At 39.2% G+C, this 20,972-nt stretch overlaps 1 protein-coding gene across 1 annotated transcript; it reads left to right on the top strand.

Moving 5' to 3' along the window:
* Positions 1-752: 752 nt before the first annotated feature.
* On the top strand, positions 753-20,882 carry lifra (LIF receptor subunit alpha a). The gene is made up of 18 exons (XM_031750176.2): positions 753-903; positions 8,913-9,132; positions 9,299-9,435; positions 9,744-9,897; positions 10,907-11,185; positions 11,332-11,461; positions 12,392-12,534; positions 12,667-12,815; positions 12,971-13,124; positions 13,375-13,439; positions 13,718-13,949; positions 14,184-14,369; positions 15,981-16,082; positions 16,236-16,382; positions 16,563-16,700; positions 16,880-16,973; positions 17,137-17,203; positions 17,351-20,882. Exons 2-18 carry the CDS (start codon positions 9,024-9,026, stop codon positions 18,038-18,040), a joined length of 2,976 nt encoding a protein of 991 aa, XP_031606036.1. The 5' UTR covers positions 753-903; positions 8,913-9,023; the 3' UTR covers positions 18,041-20,882.
* The last annotated feature ends 90 nt before the right edge of the window (positions 20,883-20,972 follow it).

Raw genomic sequence — 20,972 nt, 5'->3', positions numbered from 1 at the left:
TACAACATTTACCCTATTATTTCAAATGACTGAAATTTGTAGATAAATAAACAGAAATGCTTAAAAAATGTACGCTTAAAAAAACCCCTCAGTTTTTGCTTTTGGGGGTTATATTTCTTGTATTTAATCTGGTTTTATATGCTTTTTCTCTCTATTCTTCATTTTTTTTTCTTAAAAAACATGAAACAACTCCCCCCACACACACACACACAAACAACAAATTAAATACAAGCTTACTTACAAAACCTAACACACAATATTATTATCATAATGCTAATGGTGAATGATATTGTAATTAGCTTAGGAATACCACAGCAAATTATAGGGTTGGACTTTTGATTTTGTATTAAAAACTAAGAACAAAAACATTTTCATCAGTTTAAAAAAATGTTTCAAAACTGTTATATGGATGTCTTTGGAACCACATGACTCACGGACAAAGTGAAAAAAATAAACAATAAATCAATTCAATTTGCTGTCAGTGGAAAAAACAGGGATTTCACATAACATCACATCTAAACATCGAGGCTGATTTTTTTTAAAATTATTTTTGGTATCTTTTATACTATCCATAGAGTAATTGTTTTGGATCTCAGGTTTATCACGTTATTCCTGCGTGTCCTGAACGCGGCACGACAACGCCCTCTCCCTGTGTGAACAGCAGGTTACAGGAATCCTATTGGCTAGTCCAGACGTCTGTCCCTGTCTACTCGCGGTTCGCTATATTCCAGTAATCCCAACCCACTCTGGAGTCACTGGGCACGGTCCAACAGCACGGCAGGGACAGGGGCAGGATCGAGAAGATATCGTGGCTCTTTAATTATTTATCACGTCATTCAGGAGCAGGATTAATTGAATATATATCCGAAACATCAGCGAAAACCAGTTCTCGTCACATCAGAGGTAATTTCGGTGTTATTTGTGTTCGGACGTCCTGCTAGCGATAGTTCGTTTAGGGCAGCTACTCCAGCTAGCAGTGTTTTCCAAATATCGGTGGCCTGTCTGCGTGTGTGTGGTGGGTGGCTTCTAAGTGACTTTACAATGACTGTCGGGTGACTTTATCCTCTGTTATCTACATTAAAACTATTGTTAAGAAGTCAAGGGAAAATGAAAAACATTTCACATTTAGTTACCGTGTAGTTACATATAATTACAGTGTGTGCGTTTGCTGTAATGGTATTCCCAATGCTTCTCACTTGCTAATGCTAATGATGCAAACTGTCCGTCCTGTGATGGTGCAGTTGGGCTGGTCTGTTAAACTGAATCAGCCACAAATTCACGTAATAATTTAAAAACGAATAAATGGATGACGTTTACACCTTTTGATTTTTTTGGCTGTGTATTTGGGACCCACAAGTTTGAACTGTGTATGGTGATAATGTGTACTTTGTAATTATGGGATTATGGTTTACACATTGAGAGGTCAGTTTTTTAATCAGGTAGTCAGTGTGTTGCAGTATAGATTGGGTGTTTGCCGCCTCTATCTTGTGTCTCTTAGTATAAAACACGTCCATGTTCATTTTGAAACTAAACTGTGAACAGATAAAAAATATGCACAGACGGGTAAAGAGATCCCCTATCTGTGAACATACAGCATGTTCTTACAAAACCCTGGGTGGGTATTTTATCATACCCTATCATACCATACCCAGTAGCTGCTTAATATTACAGGCAACACTTCATACCATTTGTGACACCAAAAATCAGGGATACAGGCAGTGCACAGTTAAGGTGCCAGTGAATCAGCAGGCAATCCTTCTTAAGTGTGAAAGTATCTGCACATGACAAGTGAGGCAAATGATCCCTTGTTACATTTTTTTATTTCTATCTATTAGTTCAAACCTACCAGAAAGCTGTCACCCTGTTATTTTTAACTTCTTGATCTTTTAGTGGTAGTAATGAGAGTTATCTGCTGTATCCTCTTCATACCTTACTTTTATTAAATTTTGAGTGATTTAATAAAAATAGATACATTATTGCAACATATGGTCTAGTAGTTTTATGACTCAACATGAGACACACGAGCAGCAGACACCATAACAATCTGGAAAAATATGTTTTACCTACTCCTAACTGGGAGGACAATAGGTCCCCTGTTGGTATGTTTGCTTTGCAAATGGTCACTTGGTTGTGTTTCAGCTAGAGGCTAGCCTACTGCTAGTTTGCATAGTTCTCTTTTTGGCTTGTTTGATTTAAACTGTAGTCCGTGTCTGTTTATTTAGCTTAAGTCAGAAGCTAGGAAGCAAAAATGTAAAAACAAATTATATGAAGTGAGCTGTACTCACTTCCAGTTGTTTTTTTATAGATTAGCATTTTCATCCATAAAGAACTACAGGGACTAGGGAAGGAAGGAAGGAAATGCCTTTTGGTTGACATCCAAAAGCTACACACACACACACACACACACACACACACACACACACACACAGAGGACTCAATGTCTTCTTTCCACTGAGGTCAGAGCACCGACATTTCACACGGACACTCATTTGGTAACTTTCCCTGTTTTTCACTTATACTCTTAACAAGCATCCGGTCTTCCCCTCTTCCCATTTAAAGGTCGGACATAAGTAGCTGAAGCTTTAGCTCGTGTTTCAAAATGTCACCTCAGTTACATAGAGCCACTCAGTGCTTACTTCTTTGGTCACAGTGGTCACTGTATGACAGAGTAATGGCAGCTTTTCTGAGCGTAGGCTGAGAACAGGCAGACAACTGTTTCCCTGGATTTGGCAAAGGAAAATCTTATCAAAGGTTTTGATTGCCTTTTGTTCAAATAGTATGCAGATGTATGAACATATGAGCAGACATAAAAATGATAAGCTCATGCAATATAGTCCGCTACCTGGGGCAAAATGCTTGTTGACAAAACATTACAGCATATAAAAGGTTTATCAAACAAAGTTACATCTATTTAGGTAGGTGTGGTATTTTTCTAAGCTTTTTGTAATGTTTTGCTTGAGTAGTTCCTTTTTAGCTTAAAGCAGTGGTGGTTTGGTGTAATTTCGGCTTTGGCTCTCATTCATTTTTATTTTCGTCCTGGTCTCAGTTCTAGTGGGAACAACGATCCCTTTATATGTCTTTAAACGCCAGGATGTCTTTTGTTACATTTACAGGAGATAGATTAATAACTGTTACTCTTACTGTGAAAAGCATTTCTCATGTTCTGTTGGTGTGGGGAAAAATATTGTTGGAATCTGGAAACTTGTAACTATAATAATCTTATTCTTACTTTGTGTCATATAAAATAAAAAAAAGGTTTAATTAATAACTGCCCTGGGCAAAGGACAAGTGCACTGGCCAGGACACATACAAACAAAACCTTGGGAGAAAACAAGCATCCAACTTTGCGTCTGCCTGTAACTGTTTGTATTATTTGTGACTTGTGAAATCCCTGAAGCACTAGAAACGGGAAATGGGTGTTTGGATATGAACTAACATTTTAACAATTTGATGTACGACATGTTGGAGAAATAGTTGCATCACATCAACAGCCAGTCCTGCATGGTGTATGGAAGTACACTTGGATATTTTCCATGGCTTTTCCCTAAACGTGGCTTTACACAGCTGCACAGTGTGGTGGTGTGGATAGAGGCGCAGGCTCAAATACAATGGCTTGTGTTTCACTGCATGTTCATTTCTTTGGTCCCGCTGTATTAAAAAGTAATGACAGCTCTGCTGAGCGTAGGCTGGAACAGACGCAAAGATTGCCTCCACATTTGGCTAAAGATAATACTATCAGTCACAGGGCCTCATTGCCTCATTCCAGTCTGTATTTGTAAGGTGCTTTTGTGCAAACGGACAAGGGCAGAAATCACACAACCACAAAGGATCTCCCATCGCCTGAGGCAGATTAAAGTGTAATTCAGTGTAATGTTTACGAATATAGACGATAAGATTTTTGTAATATTTTGAGGTGTTTTTTCTGTCCAAGCACATGTAATTCTATCTCTGTCTTTTGTTTTTCAGTTTTATTTTGTCTTCTGGCCTTGATTGTAGCATCAATAACAATCACATAACAAAGTTTTTCTTCATACTTTTCTCAGTTCTTGTTTTTGTTTTTGTTTTTGTATTTTTGTGTTTTAGTTTGATGCTAGAGTTGAAAGAGTCAGTTATGGTGGCCCTGAAAGATCAAACACACTGCAACTTAGGAAAACACCAGCAAATAGAAAAATGCTGCAAAATACACAACAAAAATGGAAATTAGCAGAATTAGCAGAAGTATCTTTTAGACTGTTCAAAAGATACTTCTGTTGGAAGTTCACACAAATGAACTTGGGAAAAATGATGCAAGTTCATTTGTGTTTTAATTGCATGATTCATATAATACTGTAGATCCATGTTCGCTATGACTGTTAGCTTATCTCCCCAAAAACACTTCCTTTGTGTTTTGTGAGGTGTTTTGTGAGCTTTTCTATGTTTTTTCTCTGTCTGTTGTGTTTTATTCAGTTCTGTTTTGCATGCTTTTGCAGCACTTTTCTTTTTTTGTGTGTTTTGGTACGTTGCAGTGCTTTTGACCTCTCAAGGCCACTACAGTTAGTAGTATCAGTTAGTAATCACCAAGTTTTAATAGGTCTCTGTGGACAAACATTTGTCATTTACTATGATCCCGGATCAGTTACAATCTACAGCTTGTCAGACAACACATGTAAATTCCCAGATGGGCTCTCATGTATACATAGATGTACTGATACTTGCCACGGATATGCCAGTAACTGTGTTTATGGCGCAATCCCTAAAGTACCAGTAACTGGAGTACATCTCTCCTGTACTTTGGATTCTTAGAAATGGTAGCTTCATTTCACAGTCAGTCCTGCCCGTGGTATTTTGTGTGGGAGTATACCTGGACAATTTTCATGGCTTTCTCAGAGCCTCTTTACACAGCTGCATATATAGCTGGTAGCAGACTATGGTGTGGAAAGAGGTGGCAAGCTTGAAGTCATGGTGTTGTCTTTGAGGTGAGTCTGCGCTTTCCTAAAATAGGGCTACTGCAGGCATACAGATGAGGTTTAGGCTTAGTTTTTAAGTAACAACATCCTTGTGGTTTTTGTTGTTTGTGGTCACATTCATTACTGCTCCAAAGACAAGAGCCAGAGCTCAGCAGAGAGGTATTGATTTGTGTGCTGATGTGCATTTTTAGCTATCAGTTTCTTGGATGAGATTTCCCAGAATGTACAGATCCCCCCCCCCCCCATCCCCCATTCCCCCACTTCCCATCAGTGCAGCCTGTTTAAAAAAGAAATTGTTGTTTTTTTGTCTTGCACCCTGAGGCTCAAAGAATTGTGTTAGGGCTTGTAAAACATTTCAATGTGGTGTGAAAATTTGGAGAAATAGTCCTCTTAAGAAAGTAGAAGGTCCTCTCATGTGGGAAACCACAAGACTTGGAATAAAACTGTTGTTTTGGTGCGAGCACAAAAATGTGTAATAGACTGACTCCATTCAGCTGTATTTATATTGAGCAGTTCCTCTGAATTTCATGTGAAGCCTACATTAATGGCAGGAACAAAACAGAAGATTTTTAAACTGCTATAGCCAGCTCTGCAGAAAGTCACATTCAATAAATCACATTAGTACTGCTGGGTTTAGTGTACTTTCTGATTGCAGAAGGAGCAGCTGCTTAGAAAGGAAAATGCAATTGCTATGCATGCAGAAAGAGCTAGATTGATGACCGCGAGGATTTTTCATGTACGTGTCATGTCTAAATAACAGCCATTACAATAAACAAACAAACAGGAAGATATCTGTAACTGCTTTAGGAGTCAAAAGAAAAAAATTGATGTTTAAAATTCACTGGCTGCTGGTCTACTGTGTAGATTGATGTTTCAGTTAACGACTCCCATAGCGTACTGCTTTAACAAAAGAACTGTAGTGTTAAGAAACAAATGCAATTCTTTCAAGATTTGAAGCAGATTATAAATGTGTTCTAATTTATTTACTCTATCAGGATAAATAGAATCTTTTTCTTATCTTATATAGAATCTGTCTCTGACACAAAAGAGTTATGAAATCCAGTAGCTCTTGTACAACAACGACTTGTTGTATTTATAAAGTTTGCAGTGGGCCACGTCATGAATTAATGAAACAGCTATCTAAAAATATATCAGCATGATGCTGCACGGTCATACTCAATGTCACTATGGAGTGCTGATAGGATCACTTATTTCACAACGAGGCTTAAGGTTTTGGCAGGAATTGTTTGCTCATCTATTTGGAACATGTTGCAGAGGGCTTGGTTGTTTTTCAGAGGCTTATTTTTGTCAAGCTAGAGAGACGTTTGAGGCCTGCTCCAGCCTGTCTCGAGGGAAACCAGATGAACTGCGAATGTCAGTGATGGTTCAACACACAAGAACAGAGATTTATATGCGTACACAAGCATGCACATGCAGGTTCATCGGGGTTAAGACTCGATTATTCCATCCCTGTGCACTATGACACATTTTGTGTTAAATTATCTAACTTTAACAAGAATAACAGGCACCCAATGTACATCATACATGAGTAACGACTCTGGATGTTTTTGCCATTAAACGTTTTTTCAGTATGCTACTCTGAACGACTTTGTATCGGCTTTCGGGCCGCTTGGATTCACATTAATAGGTTAAAGTTTATATTTGCAAGTTTTTTATGTATTTAATCATATTTTTAAAGGGGTGCAAAAAATATTTTTGTTCTCACATGTTGTTAAATGATAATTGCCTGTCTCATTCTTTCTAAGCTGCTTCTGCCAGACAAGCCGGCAGTTTTATCTAACAGAAGGAATAAGCTGTTTGCTGTAGAGCTATCTAGAATACCAATTTATGTACTTGGATATTTGATAGCAAACTACAAAAGGCTTTGGTCAGTGGGTGGAAAGATTCATGTCTGATTAGCTGAGAAAAAGAAAATCATTACTCAAAGACAAATTTAGAAGCAGCAGAATGTGTCTTACTCTGCAGCGCAGGCCTGTGTCTGCTCTGAGCCTGGTAGAGTACAATGGGGATGTGAACATCACTCTTGATGACAGCACTGCTGTCGATTTTTCAATAGGGACTAGGAACGCTTACCAGATCTGTTAACAAAGCTGCTAAGTTGGCAAAAGTGAAATCCTGTGAGTTACAGGGAGGTCAGGGGTCAAACTGAAATGTAATGTATTACACAGTTTAAAAAAAAAAATCTAATAGTAGAATTCAAAATCCCAAAAAGTTACAGAGTATTTGAGTGCAGCTGTGGTTTACCATAACAGCTGTGAACGATTTGTGTGGTTTTAGAGAGCAGCCAAACAGACGGTGAGCAGGGCGAGGTGGTACAGATTTTTGACTGGCAGTACCTGTGGAAGGAGTTTTGTTGACATTAGAATTTAATACACTCTGACATTCCATTTAGTGAAAATAAATGGTTGGGTTGATATTTCCCTGGAAAACGTAGCTCTGCGTGGTTGTACAAGTTATCTTCAGCTCGATCTAGACTGCTGCCAGCTGCCTTTACATGCGAGTGTGTCTACTCAGCTTACATTACTTTCAATTAAATGTGTCTTTAGCTGTGTATACCCAAGTCCTGGTAGGAATAGTTAAATGTGCTCGTCTATCTATAAAAGCTGGACATAGGTTGGAGGTCTGTCTGTTTGTATAGAGATGAATGGAAAAATGACCTTTTGGCTCATTTTTTTCCATGATCTCAGTAAATACCTCCCCAGTGGTTTTACAGTCTCAGCCCGTAGTTTAAAGTTTTATTAAATACAACCTAAAGATCATTTATTAAATTGTTAGAATAAAAAAGGGGATAAAGCAGGGCGTACTTAAGGGTGGACCTGCTTTCTGATTCATAACCCACTTTGTGTGAGCACACATTGGCCCACAGTGGCTCAGTCATAATGCCCACAAAGCTCAGCTCAAAGCCTCAAGACAGGACTAACTGGTAATGCTGCCATAGCTACATCAATCTTTTATATTGCACAATGATTTTAGTCAATGGCTTGAATCTGTAGGGTCAAGCAATGCAAGATTATATGTAGAGCACCTGTTAAATAAAAGTTCCAGCTGCATGGCATACATGTTCTTGTCTTGTCTGACCCACAGCTGTGGGGCTGTATGGTGCTGTGGATAACGCGTGCAAAAGATCCTCATTTCGAAACCGGGAGGAGACACAGAGTCAGCCTTGGGGCGTCCAAAGCTAGTGTACTGGTAGTGCCGGTTCCAAGCCTAGATAAGTGGGAGGGTTGTGTCAGGAAGGGCGTCAGGCATAAAGTCTGTGCCAAATCAAATATGCAGATACATCCGTCAGCCAAAAGAACCTCCGATGCTGGTCCCACAGTTGTCTTTGTATCCAGTTTGCCTGTATCTTTCTGATTGTTCATAAGTCCGGTTGATATGAGCAGTGTTAAATTCAAAACCCTCCAAAACAGCTTAGAAAAATTCAAAAAACTAGGGTCTTTAAGAGGAGGACAAGTACAGGATAACCCGAATACCAGGAACAGGAGGATTTTCATAACCAGTGTGTGTAATGTGTGTGCTTCAACAGCTGCCACAGTGAAGTTTTGGGGTTTTTTTTCTTCTTAGAGTTGACTTTTCTTGGCAGTTGTACATCTGGCTTTGGCAAGAAGTAACATAAGAATGGCAGCTTGCAGTGAGGAATTCCAAAAATTGAAGTCAGTTCAACACATTGGTCCCCAGTGAACCCAGCAGCGACAGAAACAAACCTAAAGCACATTTCTTAAAAACACTGTGCGTGCCAGAATATTTTCATGGAAAAAACATTATGTTTACATGACTTCAACCTGGACAGCTTCACAGTGTCCCCAAGTAACTCCCGGTCATTAGCATTAATTTTTTTTTACAGCCAGGCTGTTATTTTCTTTTTTTAATAATATCTATGTTTTAACATGATACATGATACATTTATCGTTGTTTTGAACTCTGTCCTTCTGGGTTTTTCCACAGGCCTTCCTCTGTCTAGGTTTTGCCTCTCAGGATGTTTTAACACGGTAGTGTAGTGAAGAGGACCATCACTTCATCAGGATCTGTAAGCAGACGCTTGGCCGGTAGATAAAAATGGCTCACTTAAGTCTCACTCCCACTTTAAAGCTTATTAGCAGTGGCTTTGTCTGGCTCCTGTGGATTGTCCTGTGGTTTTCGACTTCACACACTCATGCAGATACTGGTAAGAACTGAAACACATGAAGGAAACCTTAACTTTAATAAATCAGTTACTCTGCTCTGCTGAATTCATCTAACGTTGAAGGTTTCTTTAATTCTAAGAAGCAATTTAGAGTTAAACTGCGTGTCCTATAATCACTAAACCCTGATGTGATTTTTTTTTTTTCCAGGCCTTACAGTACCTCAGCAGGTGACGCTGTCTCCTAACTGGGGCACACAGGAACTCTCCATATCCTGGTTGGGAGGAGGCGCAACGACCTTTGACCTCATCATTCTAAGAACTGAATTCAATGAAACTGTCTTCTATGTAAGAGCACTTCATTTTCTATGAACTTGTTTTGTTATGGCATTTTAAAGCAATTGTAGTACATTATGAGTGTAGGAAGATTTGCTGTACTGGTAACACTGTTTTGAAAATCATCTTTGGCATTCATATAGTATATTTTTTGAAAAGGAAATCATTATCTTGTGCTGCATATTTTCCTGTAATGATTTCTTTGATTTTACGTAAACTTTAGGTTTTGTGTGCACTAAGTAGTTGCTTTCTTCTCTATGACGGTTGCAATATTTCACCAGTTACTTGTTTTAACTGTGTATTCTGTGTATGTTCTGTAGGAGACAGTCTCTCCGACAGTGAATAAGGTGAGTGGTCTGCACCAGTGGACGTGGACTTCGGTTAACCCTCTGGAGTGTACCTCCCTGTCAGTCAAAATCCGCTCAAGAGCTGGGCAGTATACAAGTGAATGGAGTCAGACTGAGACACTTCAAGGTCAGTGGCACCCATGTATATTATAGACCATCAGTAATTAGTTAAAACCTAAGTAGCCAGTTAGTATCCTGTTGACATGTTCTCATTAAGGCCTCATTCTTTTAACCCTTTAAGACCTACCATAGAACCAAGTCCGCCAGAGTTATCTTTATATTTTTACATGCTGTAGTGGCATTTTTGGGAGCATTTCAAGTTGCTATGCATCAATATAACTGTTATAGCCCAAATTTTAACAATATGTATGCATTAAGTCTATAATAACTACATAAATTGCAACAAAGTGCAATAAACTACAAAAAATGAAAATCGTTTTTTTTTTTTTTTTTTTTTTTAACATATATTTCTAGTTAGAGAAATTTAAGAGGTTTGTCCCTCAAAACTGTAAAAACAAAAAAGTTGCACAAAATAGTTTCTAATGACAGGAAATTTATTTTGAGTTCTAAGCAACCCAGAAACTATTCAGAAAAGCATGAAGTCAAACATGACTTTTAAAAACACCAGTACAGGCTTATAAGGCCCCGAAGGTAAAAAACTACATTTTCCGTGAAAATGACGTCACTTCTGGTTTTCGGACAGGTAATGGTGGACATGCAATAGTTTGCGCTGACATCTATTCCAACGTAGGAAGTGTTATGAACAGCTGATCGGATTGGCAGAGCGTTTTTCTGGAATATTATGTTTTTGTTGCTGCAAGTGCTTTTTATGCTGTTTTTGCAAAGCCATATGTGGAAGGAAACCGTGACCTAGGACAAGCTGATGGCATAAGATGTAAATACAACTCCTCCGGTTTCGTGTGCAAAAAAAATTATTGTGCTAGCTTACGTGGTTCCGGTTGTACAGGGATTTAAAAACAGTTACGCAAAACGGAGCGTGCCCGCTCCGACCGGTTTTAAAAGGTCAAAATATATACCTCCTAAAATATTTGCCTTGTGCATATCCGTGTCTTTTTACACCTTACTACTCTCCTCACTCATTTTTTTATTCTCTCTCGATCCGTTTTCTATTTCAGGACATGATCACCCCAACAGTGAGCAGAGAGTTAAGGCATTTCCCCAGGACAAAGTTTTACCTGTGGGGGCCAACATCACCTTCTGTTGCATTATGGATGAAAGGATGTTCTTTGATAAGATAGTATACGATGGGAATGCCACGATCGTGACACGACTGAGCAGGCGGACCTATTCCACTACAGTGTCTAATCTGGTGGCCTCTCGCCCCTCAGGAAGCAACATGCTTTGTTTGCCAGAAGACAAGGGAAAACTGTATGGAGCAGTTGTGTTTGTTGGATGTAAGATAAACACGTTAGAAATATTTTTAGATCTAATCTGGGTTAATGTTTTGGGCATGGCAGAAAAATGCATTCCTTTATATCTTTTAATATTTATGACTCTAAAAATGTGACTGAGATTTTTGTTTTTTTGTCCACATCCCCAGATCCACCACTGCCCACTGATTTTAAATGTGAGACTTATGACTTAAGATCAGCTGTGTGCCAGTGGGGGAAAGGACGAGACACTCACTTGTATGGCATTCAGCGAGGAACTCGCTACTTTGTGAACAACAGGTACAGATCTCACTCACAAAAAGGGAATAGTAGACCTGTACAATCACCCATTCACAGAAAACATCTGCAGGTTCTAGAATACATGGACAATACAGGGAACCGTTACCTGTATTTTTCAAACAATCCTACATCCGTCCAAACGTTTCCAAACCGCATGTTGGATGTTTCTTGTCTTGTCCTTCACATCAGCTACATTGCCACCTGAAGCTTTTTATCCAGTGTCAGCACAAAAGCTGCGCCAGTCTTGAAAAAATGATTTGTCTAGTAGGTCACAGAAGCAAAAGGGTCCAACTGCAGTGCAGTGCCTTAAACCTCTCTCCTCAGGCAAGAATAACATATATAAAATGTACACGTGTGCTGCTAATCAACTAGCATTACCTGCATGATTATAGGCAGAACTTTTTCAGTGAAGAGCTGCGATGATGCTCTCCGCAGTACCATGCCAGCAGTTTTCTTCCAGATAAAAATGCTATGAACCCAGGATGGAAAGAAAACAGAAGATTGTTTTACAAAGTTAGATGTGGAAGCCCTTTCAGCTTTTATGTCCAAGACTTAGCTTTTAGCCATCATCGGGTCAGAGTTAGTTTGTATTTGAACAATGTGTTTATATTATTTATGACAGTTCCTCTGCCTTTCTCTAAAAATCCTTTTTTTTTTTTGTATGGAAAAAAAAACTAGCCGAGAGAGGAAGACGAGAAATATAAAACACTTAGGCAAAGAGACCACTTGCCTCTGTGTGTCCATTTGATAGCAGATTGGCACACTTCCAAGCCTTTTATGGGAATAGCTTGAACGGTGGCCAAAATGTTTTTCACCCTGTGCCGTTTTTATATGTTAGAAAGACAATTTGAAGTGATTACATTTTATTGTGAATTGCTATACTTACAGCAAATCTAATTTTTTGTGCCTTTTTTGTTTGTTTGTTTTTAGGGACTGCACTGAGGTCAACCAAGATGTGGGACAGAAAGAACTAAACTGTACTTTAGACACATGGGAGGGTAACTGGACACTGGTAGCTAAGAACCTTCTCGGTCAGTACAGCCTCACGGACACTGCTGAACTCAGTCACAGAGGTAGGTGGCTCAACCTTAGCTTCTCACCATCACTGCACATACTCTCCTGGTAAAAAAGAAATATAGAAATCAAAAATATATAAAATATTTTTTTTTCTTTTCTGATGTTGTCGAATCACTCTTCCTCCTCAGTGTGTCCAGTGGCGCCAGTTCAGCTGAGGGTCGTTGCCGATGCCTGGAATGCCTCTTTGTCGTGGCATTGGAAGTACGACAGTTATTCCTCCTTGGCACTTGACTGCCAGGTTGAGGTCACCGCAACAGAGGACGAAAAACTAATAAAGGTGAGAAGTCTGCGCTTGTGTATGTTGTGCAATATGTCAGACATCATCACTTTGATTCTTCTGGAACTGCTTCCTACCACATTGCCCTCAACAAATGCGAGGTCATGTAGGATGTTCTCTCATTTGTGCTTATAAAATCGAATGTCTGTTTCCAGCGTGTTTTCTCTGGTGTGGGTCTGAGGTCTGTGTTTCTGTCGGACCTGTATCCTGATGAGCGCTACAGTGTTAAAGTCCGCTGCGGTGTCCAGCAGAATTTCTGGAAGTGGGGAAAATGGAGCGAACTGTTTTCCTTCAAAACCAAAACCTATGGTAAATTATTTATTTGTGGTATTGCTTATTTTGGCAGAATTAGGGCTGCAAGCAGTTATTATTTCCTAATTTTATCAATCAGTAATTTTTTAGTGATTAATTGTTGGGTGTCTGCCTGAATTAATTCAACTTTAATGAAATCTAGGAAGTAAATTTGTTGCTAAATACTGGAAATTTGAAGTCCTTATTACTATAGGACTAGAGTCTCTGAAATGTAACAAAACGTTTGTATGTTTTTGACTTTTCTCAGTTCCTGATACCCCAGATGCTTGGATATGGTTGAACACAGATAACACTGGGACGGTTGTTTGGAAGGTAATGTGGTTTTTTTTTCATCTTTGACTTGAGCTGTTTTAGATTTACATGGTCATTTTAGACAATTTGCTTTATGTATGTATAAGTGTGGAGAGCACAGATTCATCATGTTGACTACAGCTATAATGCACAGACAAGTAACATGTGCATCTTCCGTCTTCATTCTTTATCCTGTTTCGTTTTACCACTTTGATACAGGTCACTGTGTAACGTACCACGAAATGTACCCCAAAAAGTAGAAAGCGATTTAATGTAATTTCTTTCCTGATCTCCTTTAGCCTCTAACACGAAGACAGAGCCACGGTAAACTGACACAATATGAAGTTTTCCTTTGGAGCCCTGAAGAAAATCGAGCACTTGCGCCGACTGTAACCTTGCCACCGAATACTTGGTCTATGCCAGTCAACCTCACAGAAATCGCTTTCTTCAGCAATAACAGCAGCATCGTAGCAAATGTCACTGCAAGGAATGATGCGGGATCTTCTTCACCTGCAAGAGTACATTTGACAAGTATGTGAAAGTGGAGGGAGAGTGTGTGTGAGATGTTTATCTTATATTTCAATAGCACACTTGACCTAATGTGACATTGCTAGCAGCTTCTAAGGAGAACTTTATGATGTTTAAACGTCTGCTTTCACTTGTATAACAGGTGTCATTGTTGAAACGCTAAAGTAGCACTCTGTTGTGTAGAAACAGTGAAGAGATGTGGCTTCTACATTGCTAAGGTTGTTTTCATCTTTCCAGGTGTGGAACCCCTTGCTGCGTCCAGGATAGTTTATACAGACCAAGGTTTTCCCCTGTTCTGGGAAAACAATGCCAATGCCACCTGTGGGTATGTGGTAGAATGGCTTGATGCCTTCTGCTCACAAGGCTGCCCTGTAGAGTGGATTAAGTTGCCTGCTGGAACCACTAATGTTTCCCTTGAGTCAGGTATGCAACAACTGTCAGCCTGTGAAAAAAAAGAACATTGATTTCAGTGGATTTCAGCACTGCACTGTATGTATTTTGATTGTTGGTACAAACTGTTTTATCTTTGTATTAGTATTATTCTTGACTGTGTATAGTAATTTCAGGTCTTTTCAGACACGGAATAGATAATATTGCTGTCTTCTAGTTTTCAGAGATGAGCCATTTTTATACTAACGTTCCTCATAGCTCCATTCAAAACAGCCAACAGCATTGATAGTAGGAGGCAAAATTACTGACAGTATTACTACAGTATTATGTGTTGTCTGTGAGATTTGACAGTTCATCAAGTGGAATAATGCATAAAGTCAGACTGTAGTTAATAACATTTTGGCAGTTAATTTGATCATTTAGCCATATCCCGTCGGTTACTGGAAATCATCCGTACACACTTTAGTGGATCTGGCAATTATTAAAATCTAACTGTTAGAGTGAATCGTTAAATGTTTGTCATTTTTATGCTTACCATCCATTTCTACATTGTTTAACTGTGGGATGAAAGGAATTCCACAGACCCCTCCCCAGATTCTCGGGGTTCTGGATGAGGGGCTGGAATGTTTATTGCAGATACATCCTATCTGGAAGATCTACTTCCTTTGATGTAAGCTTCCTGCGTTTACGACCCTTTGGTCAGCAGGAGGTCTCACACACACACACACACACACACACACACACACACACACACACACACACACACACACACACATACCTGCATATACATACATACAGTGCCTTGTCTTTGTAACCAAAGGGGGTTGCGAGGGGAGGTGTTTTGTAAACTATTGTTTGAAGTTTGTCAATAAAAGCCAGCGAGAGGAGGCCCTCATCGGGGTCATTTTCGTGCTGGACACAGAGGAGGCCTCCCTTGCGCAAGTAATCGATCGATCGCTGACTGTCTTGTTTTCATTCATGATGAATAAGTCTCTAGAACTATCGGGGTTTGTGGGAACAGACCCAACACTAACTGTATGTAATTTGTAATTGCTCACTTGATTGAAGTGAATTACACATCAAGTGTTGTTTGCTTGCAATCAATCTTGTCTCCGTGTCTCTTCCAGGATAATTTGTTAAAGTTACTGCTCTTGTGCTAGGTACACAACTCCCATTCTTTGTTACTGATGGATTCTGAAGCTGCAACTATGTAATGAATTGTTAACTTGTTAATCTGACCTGTCACTGGTACTGTGACTGAAAGCATTTATCTCGTGGCAAAGGTTTGTTTAGGCATTCTCCAAAACACTGATATATTTTAATGAGCTGGGAAACTCAAGATGTTGGAGGGACACCCGTGCAGTTGCAGTCTTGTGACTGCAAGTAGTCACTCTTGTGCTAAAAATGTTTGCGTAAAATGTGCTTGGCTCGAGGTTTATGGAAAAGTGGTCAGAGCGTGCATTCTGATATGGAGAGGTCACATGCTGATTAGCAGGAGAGAGTATGCGTCAGAAAGAGGTTTAAGATATTAATAAGATTTTCAGCTTTCGAACAACCTCAGTTACCTCAAATAACTCTACTGAAAGGGGCTGTCGAATTTTAAATTGTGTTGCATAACACAATAATCTGTTTCTCTGTCATCAGATACGTTCCAGCCAGGTGTGAGATACAACTTGTCCTTGTACAGCTGCTCCTCAGATTCCAGGGAACTGTTGAAGCGCTGGCAGGGATACGCGCAGGAGCTGGGTAGGGATAACGCTGCACACTGAAAGCTTAACTTTAAAAAAACAAACAAGCAAACAAACAAAAACAGTGGTGCTGTGCGTTTTAATTGCTGACAATTTTTCTCCTTCTTGCCATGCCCCTCCAACCTTTTCCCACCTTTTGTGGTTTCCACAGTCCCTTCTGTTGCTTTGACTCTGTCAGCCAGTCAGCAGAACGCTGATATTCTTCTTACCTGGAATGAGATTCCACTGGTGAACAGAAGAGGCTTCCTCCTGGGCTACAATATTTACAACAGCACTGGTTACCAGTTCGACCTACTAGGTATATTTTATGATCCTCCTCCTGTTTAACCAATAAAACTGTTACAGTACGATGCCTTAAAAAGGACAAAGATCATGAATAATTATGATTTTGCAGTTCATCAAAATGTGCGCATTTTGCTTCTGGTTAATACTTTTCTTCTTCTTTTCTCCCCTTACTTGTTCATTACCCTTCGAACAGCCAATCTGCCTGATCCAGAAACGATGAGCTACACAGCAAAGGATTTCACTAAGGGGACCTACAAATTTACTGTCAAGGCCTACACTGCAGCAGGGGAGAACACAGGCACCACTGCCACTGTAACAATAGAGCCCTACGGTACGTAAATATCTAGTTTTATTTATTATGTCAGTCTGTCAGCATTATTAAAGATTCTAATGTATGATGCATGCATTTATGTGTGTATGTATGTATCGATAGATAGTGTAATTTGTCCTGAGATGTAGGTAAATTGGCAGTGTAGCATTTCTAATACTCTCATTGTCCTATCCTGACAGCTGATTGGCTCATCTTGGAGATCTTGACTTCTTTGGGGCTTGTAACTTTATTACTGGCCATCGTCACTTTCACTTGCTACAAGAAAAGGAAGTGGTAAGACTGTTGTGCTGCTATTTTTGCTACTCTTTCTCTCTTGTTTGCATGTATGCAAGAGATGATTTTATAATTCAAGGCAGCAATGCAGAGCATCTTTTTTTTATTATTATTCAGGCATTTGATGTTCTAAATGTTAAAATTAAAATTCTGCTCCTACCAGGGTAAAGAAGGCATTCTATCCAGATATTCCAGAGCCCAAGCTTCCCAGTGATTGGCCCAGGACACAGGTACAGTATTAGCTTAATCCACTATGATCCTTATAAACTTCCTTGTACTTCCTTTGTGATTACAAAAGCTCATTCCCTGTTTTTTATGTGTTATTTTTTTATGTTGTCTTGTGAAACAATATCTAACTGACTCTTTGTCTCTTTCAGGGTCCGTTGGACGTGAAGCCATCTCCCCACAGCATGGTGTGCGTTGTAGAAACACCTGAGTATGATTGTATTAAAGAAATGCTTGTCGCCATTCCTGAGGAAGATGAGGATGATGAAGGGCAGGGAATAGGGGATGAGTCAGTTGACACAGATGAACCAATGTCATTACGCTACTATAACCAAATGGTAGATGAGCGTCCCATAAGGCCACGTTTCCCAGATTCGTCTGCTTCTTCTTTATCGTCTATGGGTTCAGCTCACACCGATGTGACATACACAGGGATCCAGACCTCAGGGTCTTCTTTGGTCCTCCAGCTGGATCCACAGGGCTCTACCGAGTGCTACCAACCCCAGCTTGATCAGTCGGTCAGCTATGGAGGAGGAGGCTATCGACCTCAGATGCAACCTAGAGCCCCAAGTGATGACATGGGCCTGCCTTCACCCGAGTCTTTCCTAGAGCCACAGGCTGCCTGTTCTGGGGGCTACAAGCCCCAGGGCTCCTGGCATTTGGACTCCCCCGTGGATGCTGCAGAAATGGGCAGCCTGGCACCTTCACTGGGATCCCCTACCTCTGTTGCTTCCACTCAATTCCTTCTCCCCGATGGAGAGGAGAATAGAGGGGAGAAACGACAGCATTCGTCTTCAGCAGCATCCTGGCTCACAAACCTGCTGTCATCAACAAAACCATGAGATCATCTCTCTCTCAGTACTAGTCGCCAGGTCAGGGGGTTTAATGTGAAACTTTTTTCAACATTACTGTTACCAGTGTCATGTATCGCAAGGCTACTTAGTCTAGCTAAATATCCCTTCTGATGTAGCACTACATGATTGTTGCATTTCGACAGCAGCAGTTAATAAGTCATTTTCTGACGTTTAAGCCAAACACATAGAAATGTGTGTCTTGTTATTTTCTCGTCCTTGGATTATGAATATAAATCTGTATATTTATAAATCAAAACATTTCTATCATGGCAGCAAAACTCCTCAAATGATTTGTTCTTACCTCTTTCTACCGTACTATATATTGCACCCCCTGGAGACCCAGTGTCTGATCTGTGACTTTGTGTGATGGGCATTTCCTAATGGCATTTCCTGTGTTTAGTGTGCTTACCTTTCTTTCTTTATTTCTTTCTTACTTTTTTTGGTGATGTAAGCTTTACAACACTACAGAGAAAAAACTGAATGCAACACAGCTTCAAACTTTATAATGGCACCTGAAAATACTTTATAAATACCTTTAGGAAAGGAGCAAGAGTTTTAATTGTTCATGTCTTCTGGTGTTCCACCACTGGTTTAATCTTACCTGCTTTGAGACAGCTACAGGACTGAAGCTCAAGTCCTCTCACATGTGATTTCACAAATAACTGTTGAAACAGGGAGATATCAGTGGAACTATGCACTTATTGATGAAAATCATCTTTAGTTTACACAGATGTGGGTGTGGTGCTTTGTATTATGGTCTGGAAATATATGGGTGATAAACCCATCAGATATACACTGTTATAAGCTAAAAACATGAATACAAAGTGATGTATTATAATGAACAAACACACTAATATGTAATGTTTTCTTGCCTTCCGTTTTGCCTTCATTACCAGTAGAGTTTATTTTTATTTTTTTATTTGATTTTTTTTTGCCACGAAACACATTTCACGGTCAGGCTAATACTTGTATTATCCTCCAAGGTGATGATTGATATTATACGTTCTTCATACATTTTTAACTGATGCGAGTTAGTTGGATGGGTAATCAAAGTTTTCAAAATTCAACGCTTCCAGTGATTTGCACCATCAAATTTCACACATTGCCTTATTACTCCTAAATGTTGCTGTTAACAATGTCTTATGCTAATGTGATTCAGGATTGACTGGAAGTTCACTGTATTTCAGTATCTGGATCCCACTCACACTTTAGTTTAATGTACAGGAGATGTCATTTTTCATCAGTTTTAGTCAGTGCTATGGCTTCTCGGTGTGTCTGTGTGGATTGCGAAGATTTCTTTGGTTTCTTTAGAGAGTTCTGCACAAGAACGTGATATCAGTGTGGTAGGCTGTGTTTATGTGTTTACTGTCTTTTGGTCTGCAGTACATTTAAACAAATGTTTTATAATAATATATATATGCCACCTTTTAAATTCTATGGTTAGATAAAGGGACCAAAGGAGAGAAATGACAGATAATGACTAGAAATGCTCATTGAATACAAATGAGCATAGAAAGCGTATAATTTGACACAATAAGCAAGATTTATTGTTTCCTTTTCTTCTTTTAGAGTCAGGCCAGGGCTTGCCCGCGTGGCAGATGTGGTCTGTTGTTTCTCAGTGCCTCCAGCCAACAAGCTTTAAGCAAACCTACTGTGATATGAATCATGACGTAAACGAACTTTAACTGTGTCTTCACAGATGAACTGATAACAGGCAGGCAGTCGGTCCTCTTTGACTACTGAGAAAATTGTATCCCCCCTTTCTTTCTCTTAGAAAACTGCTCTGAATTTTGATTTATGAGGCGACAGCTTGCATCAGTACTGAATCAGCCACTTTCAGTATAGGAGATCATCATCTTTTAAGGTTATTGTAAAGAGGGGATATAATTCTGAGTATTTAAACATGGCTGCATATTCTGTTCCTTTGAAGCTTGCTTTTTTTTTCAAACAAGCAGTGCTTCGAAGATTATAAGTTACACAGTGTGTTACAGGATTTATGTTGATTTTGATCAACAGACTGGCACCTTTTTATTGTCCTGGAAATCTTATTATTAATGCAACAAACTGTACATAAGTGTGATTTTCTGTTTTTCCCTTTCTTTCTTGCAATACAAAATCTCCCAATGTTTTATATAAAATGGCATTATATTCCATCTACTATTTAGTTAATGAGAGGAAAATTCAAACAGAGTCAGATTTGAAATATATATTTGTTGTATATAAAGTGAATAAGAATTGTGATCCTGTTTTTTTTTTAAGCTTACTCTGCTTTGCATTGCTATCTTACCATAGGAGATTCGCTTTGCCAGACAAAGTGTATGTAAGGCTAGAGATCTTTTCCTTGCAGCTGCAGACGAGCAATATTGCTTTAAAGTTTCCGCTGTTTTCTGCGGTTCATCTTCATTTCTAATGAGTGTTTACACTGTAGAATTTTTGGATTTGTGCTTTGTACACCAGTGTAAACTTGCTGCTTTACACATCTTCCTCGCTGGCCTTGGATGTCTTTGTGAAGTTGATGCATGCTATCTTAAATATCACAACAAAACAGTGGCTTGTAAACTCCTCGTTTATGTTGCCATATGGCTTGGAAACTAACACTTAAGTGTTCTGCATGACAACACGACTGAAAGTATTGTGCATTTAAAAAAGTACTTTATTTCAGGAAATTCTTCAAAATTCGTAATATTTAGCAGATTATTTTATGCTTTCGATTTTATTGAATGAAAACACTACATTTTGTCCGAGTGGAAAAAATAAATGTTAACACTACTAACACAAAATGGTATGCTATCTGTTTAAATGCAATAAAATGACTTGTCTGGCTAACTTAGTTTTTCGGTGTGTTTCCTTTTTTCCATATTGTTTTTTTAAATAAACAGTTTAACCAAAATCAACGTGCCCAGTGTGCTACTATTAAGTC

This window comes from Oreochromis aureus, linkage group 12 (assembly GCF_013358895.1).
Source record: "Oreochromis aureus strain Israel breed Guangdong linkage group 12, ZZ_aureus, whole genome shotgun sequence".
Classification (NCBI taxonomy): Eukaryota; Metazoa; Chordata; class Actinopteri; order Cichliformes; family Cichlidae; genus Oreochromis; species Oreochromis aureus.
Note: the sequence above shows the minus strand (reverse complement) of the source record. Positions and strands in the feature narration are given on the sequence as shown.

Coding starts and splice junctions, on each gene's coding strand:
- lifra (XM_031750176.2), top strand. CDS start 9,024: ATGGCTCACTTAAGTCTCACTCCCACTTTAAAGCTTATTAGCAGTGGC. Junction 9,898..10,906: donor TCAGACTGAGACACTTCAAG/GTCAGTGGCACC, acceptor TTTCTATTTCAG/GACATGATCACCCCAACAGT. Junction 12,535..12,666: donor TGCTGAACTCAGTCACAGAG/GTAGGTGGCTCA, acceptor CTTCCTCCTCAG/TGTGTCCAGTGGCGCCAGTT.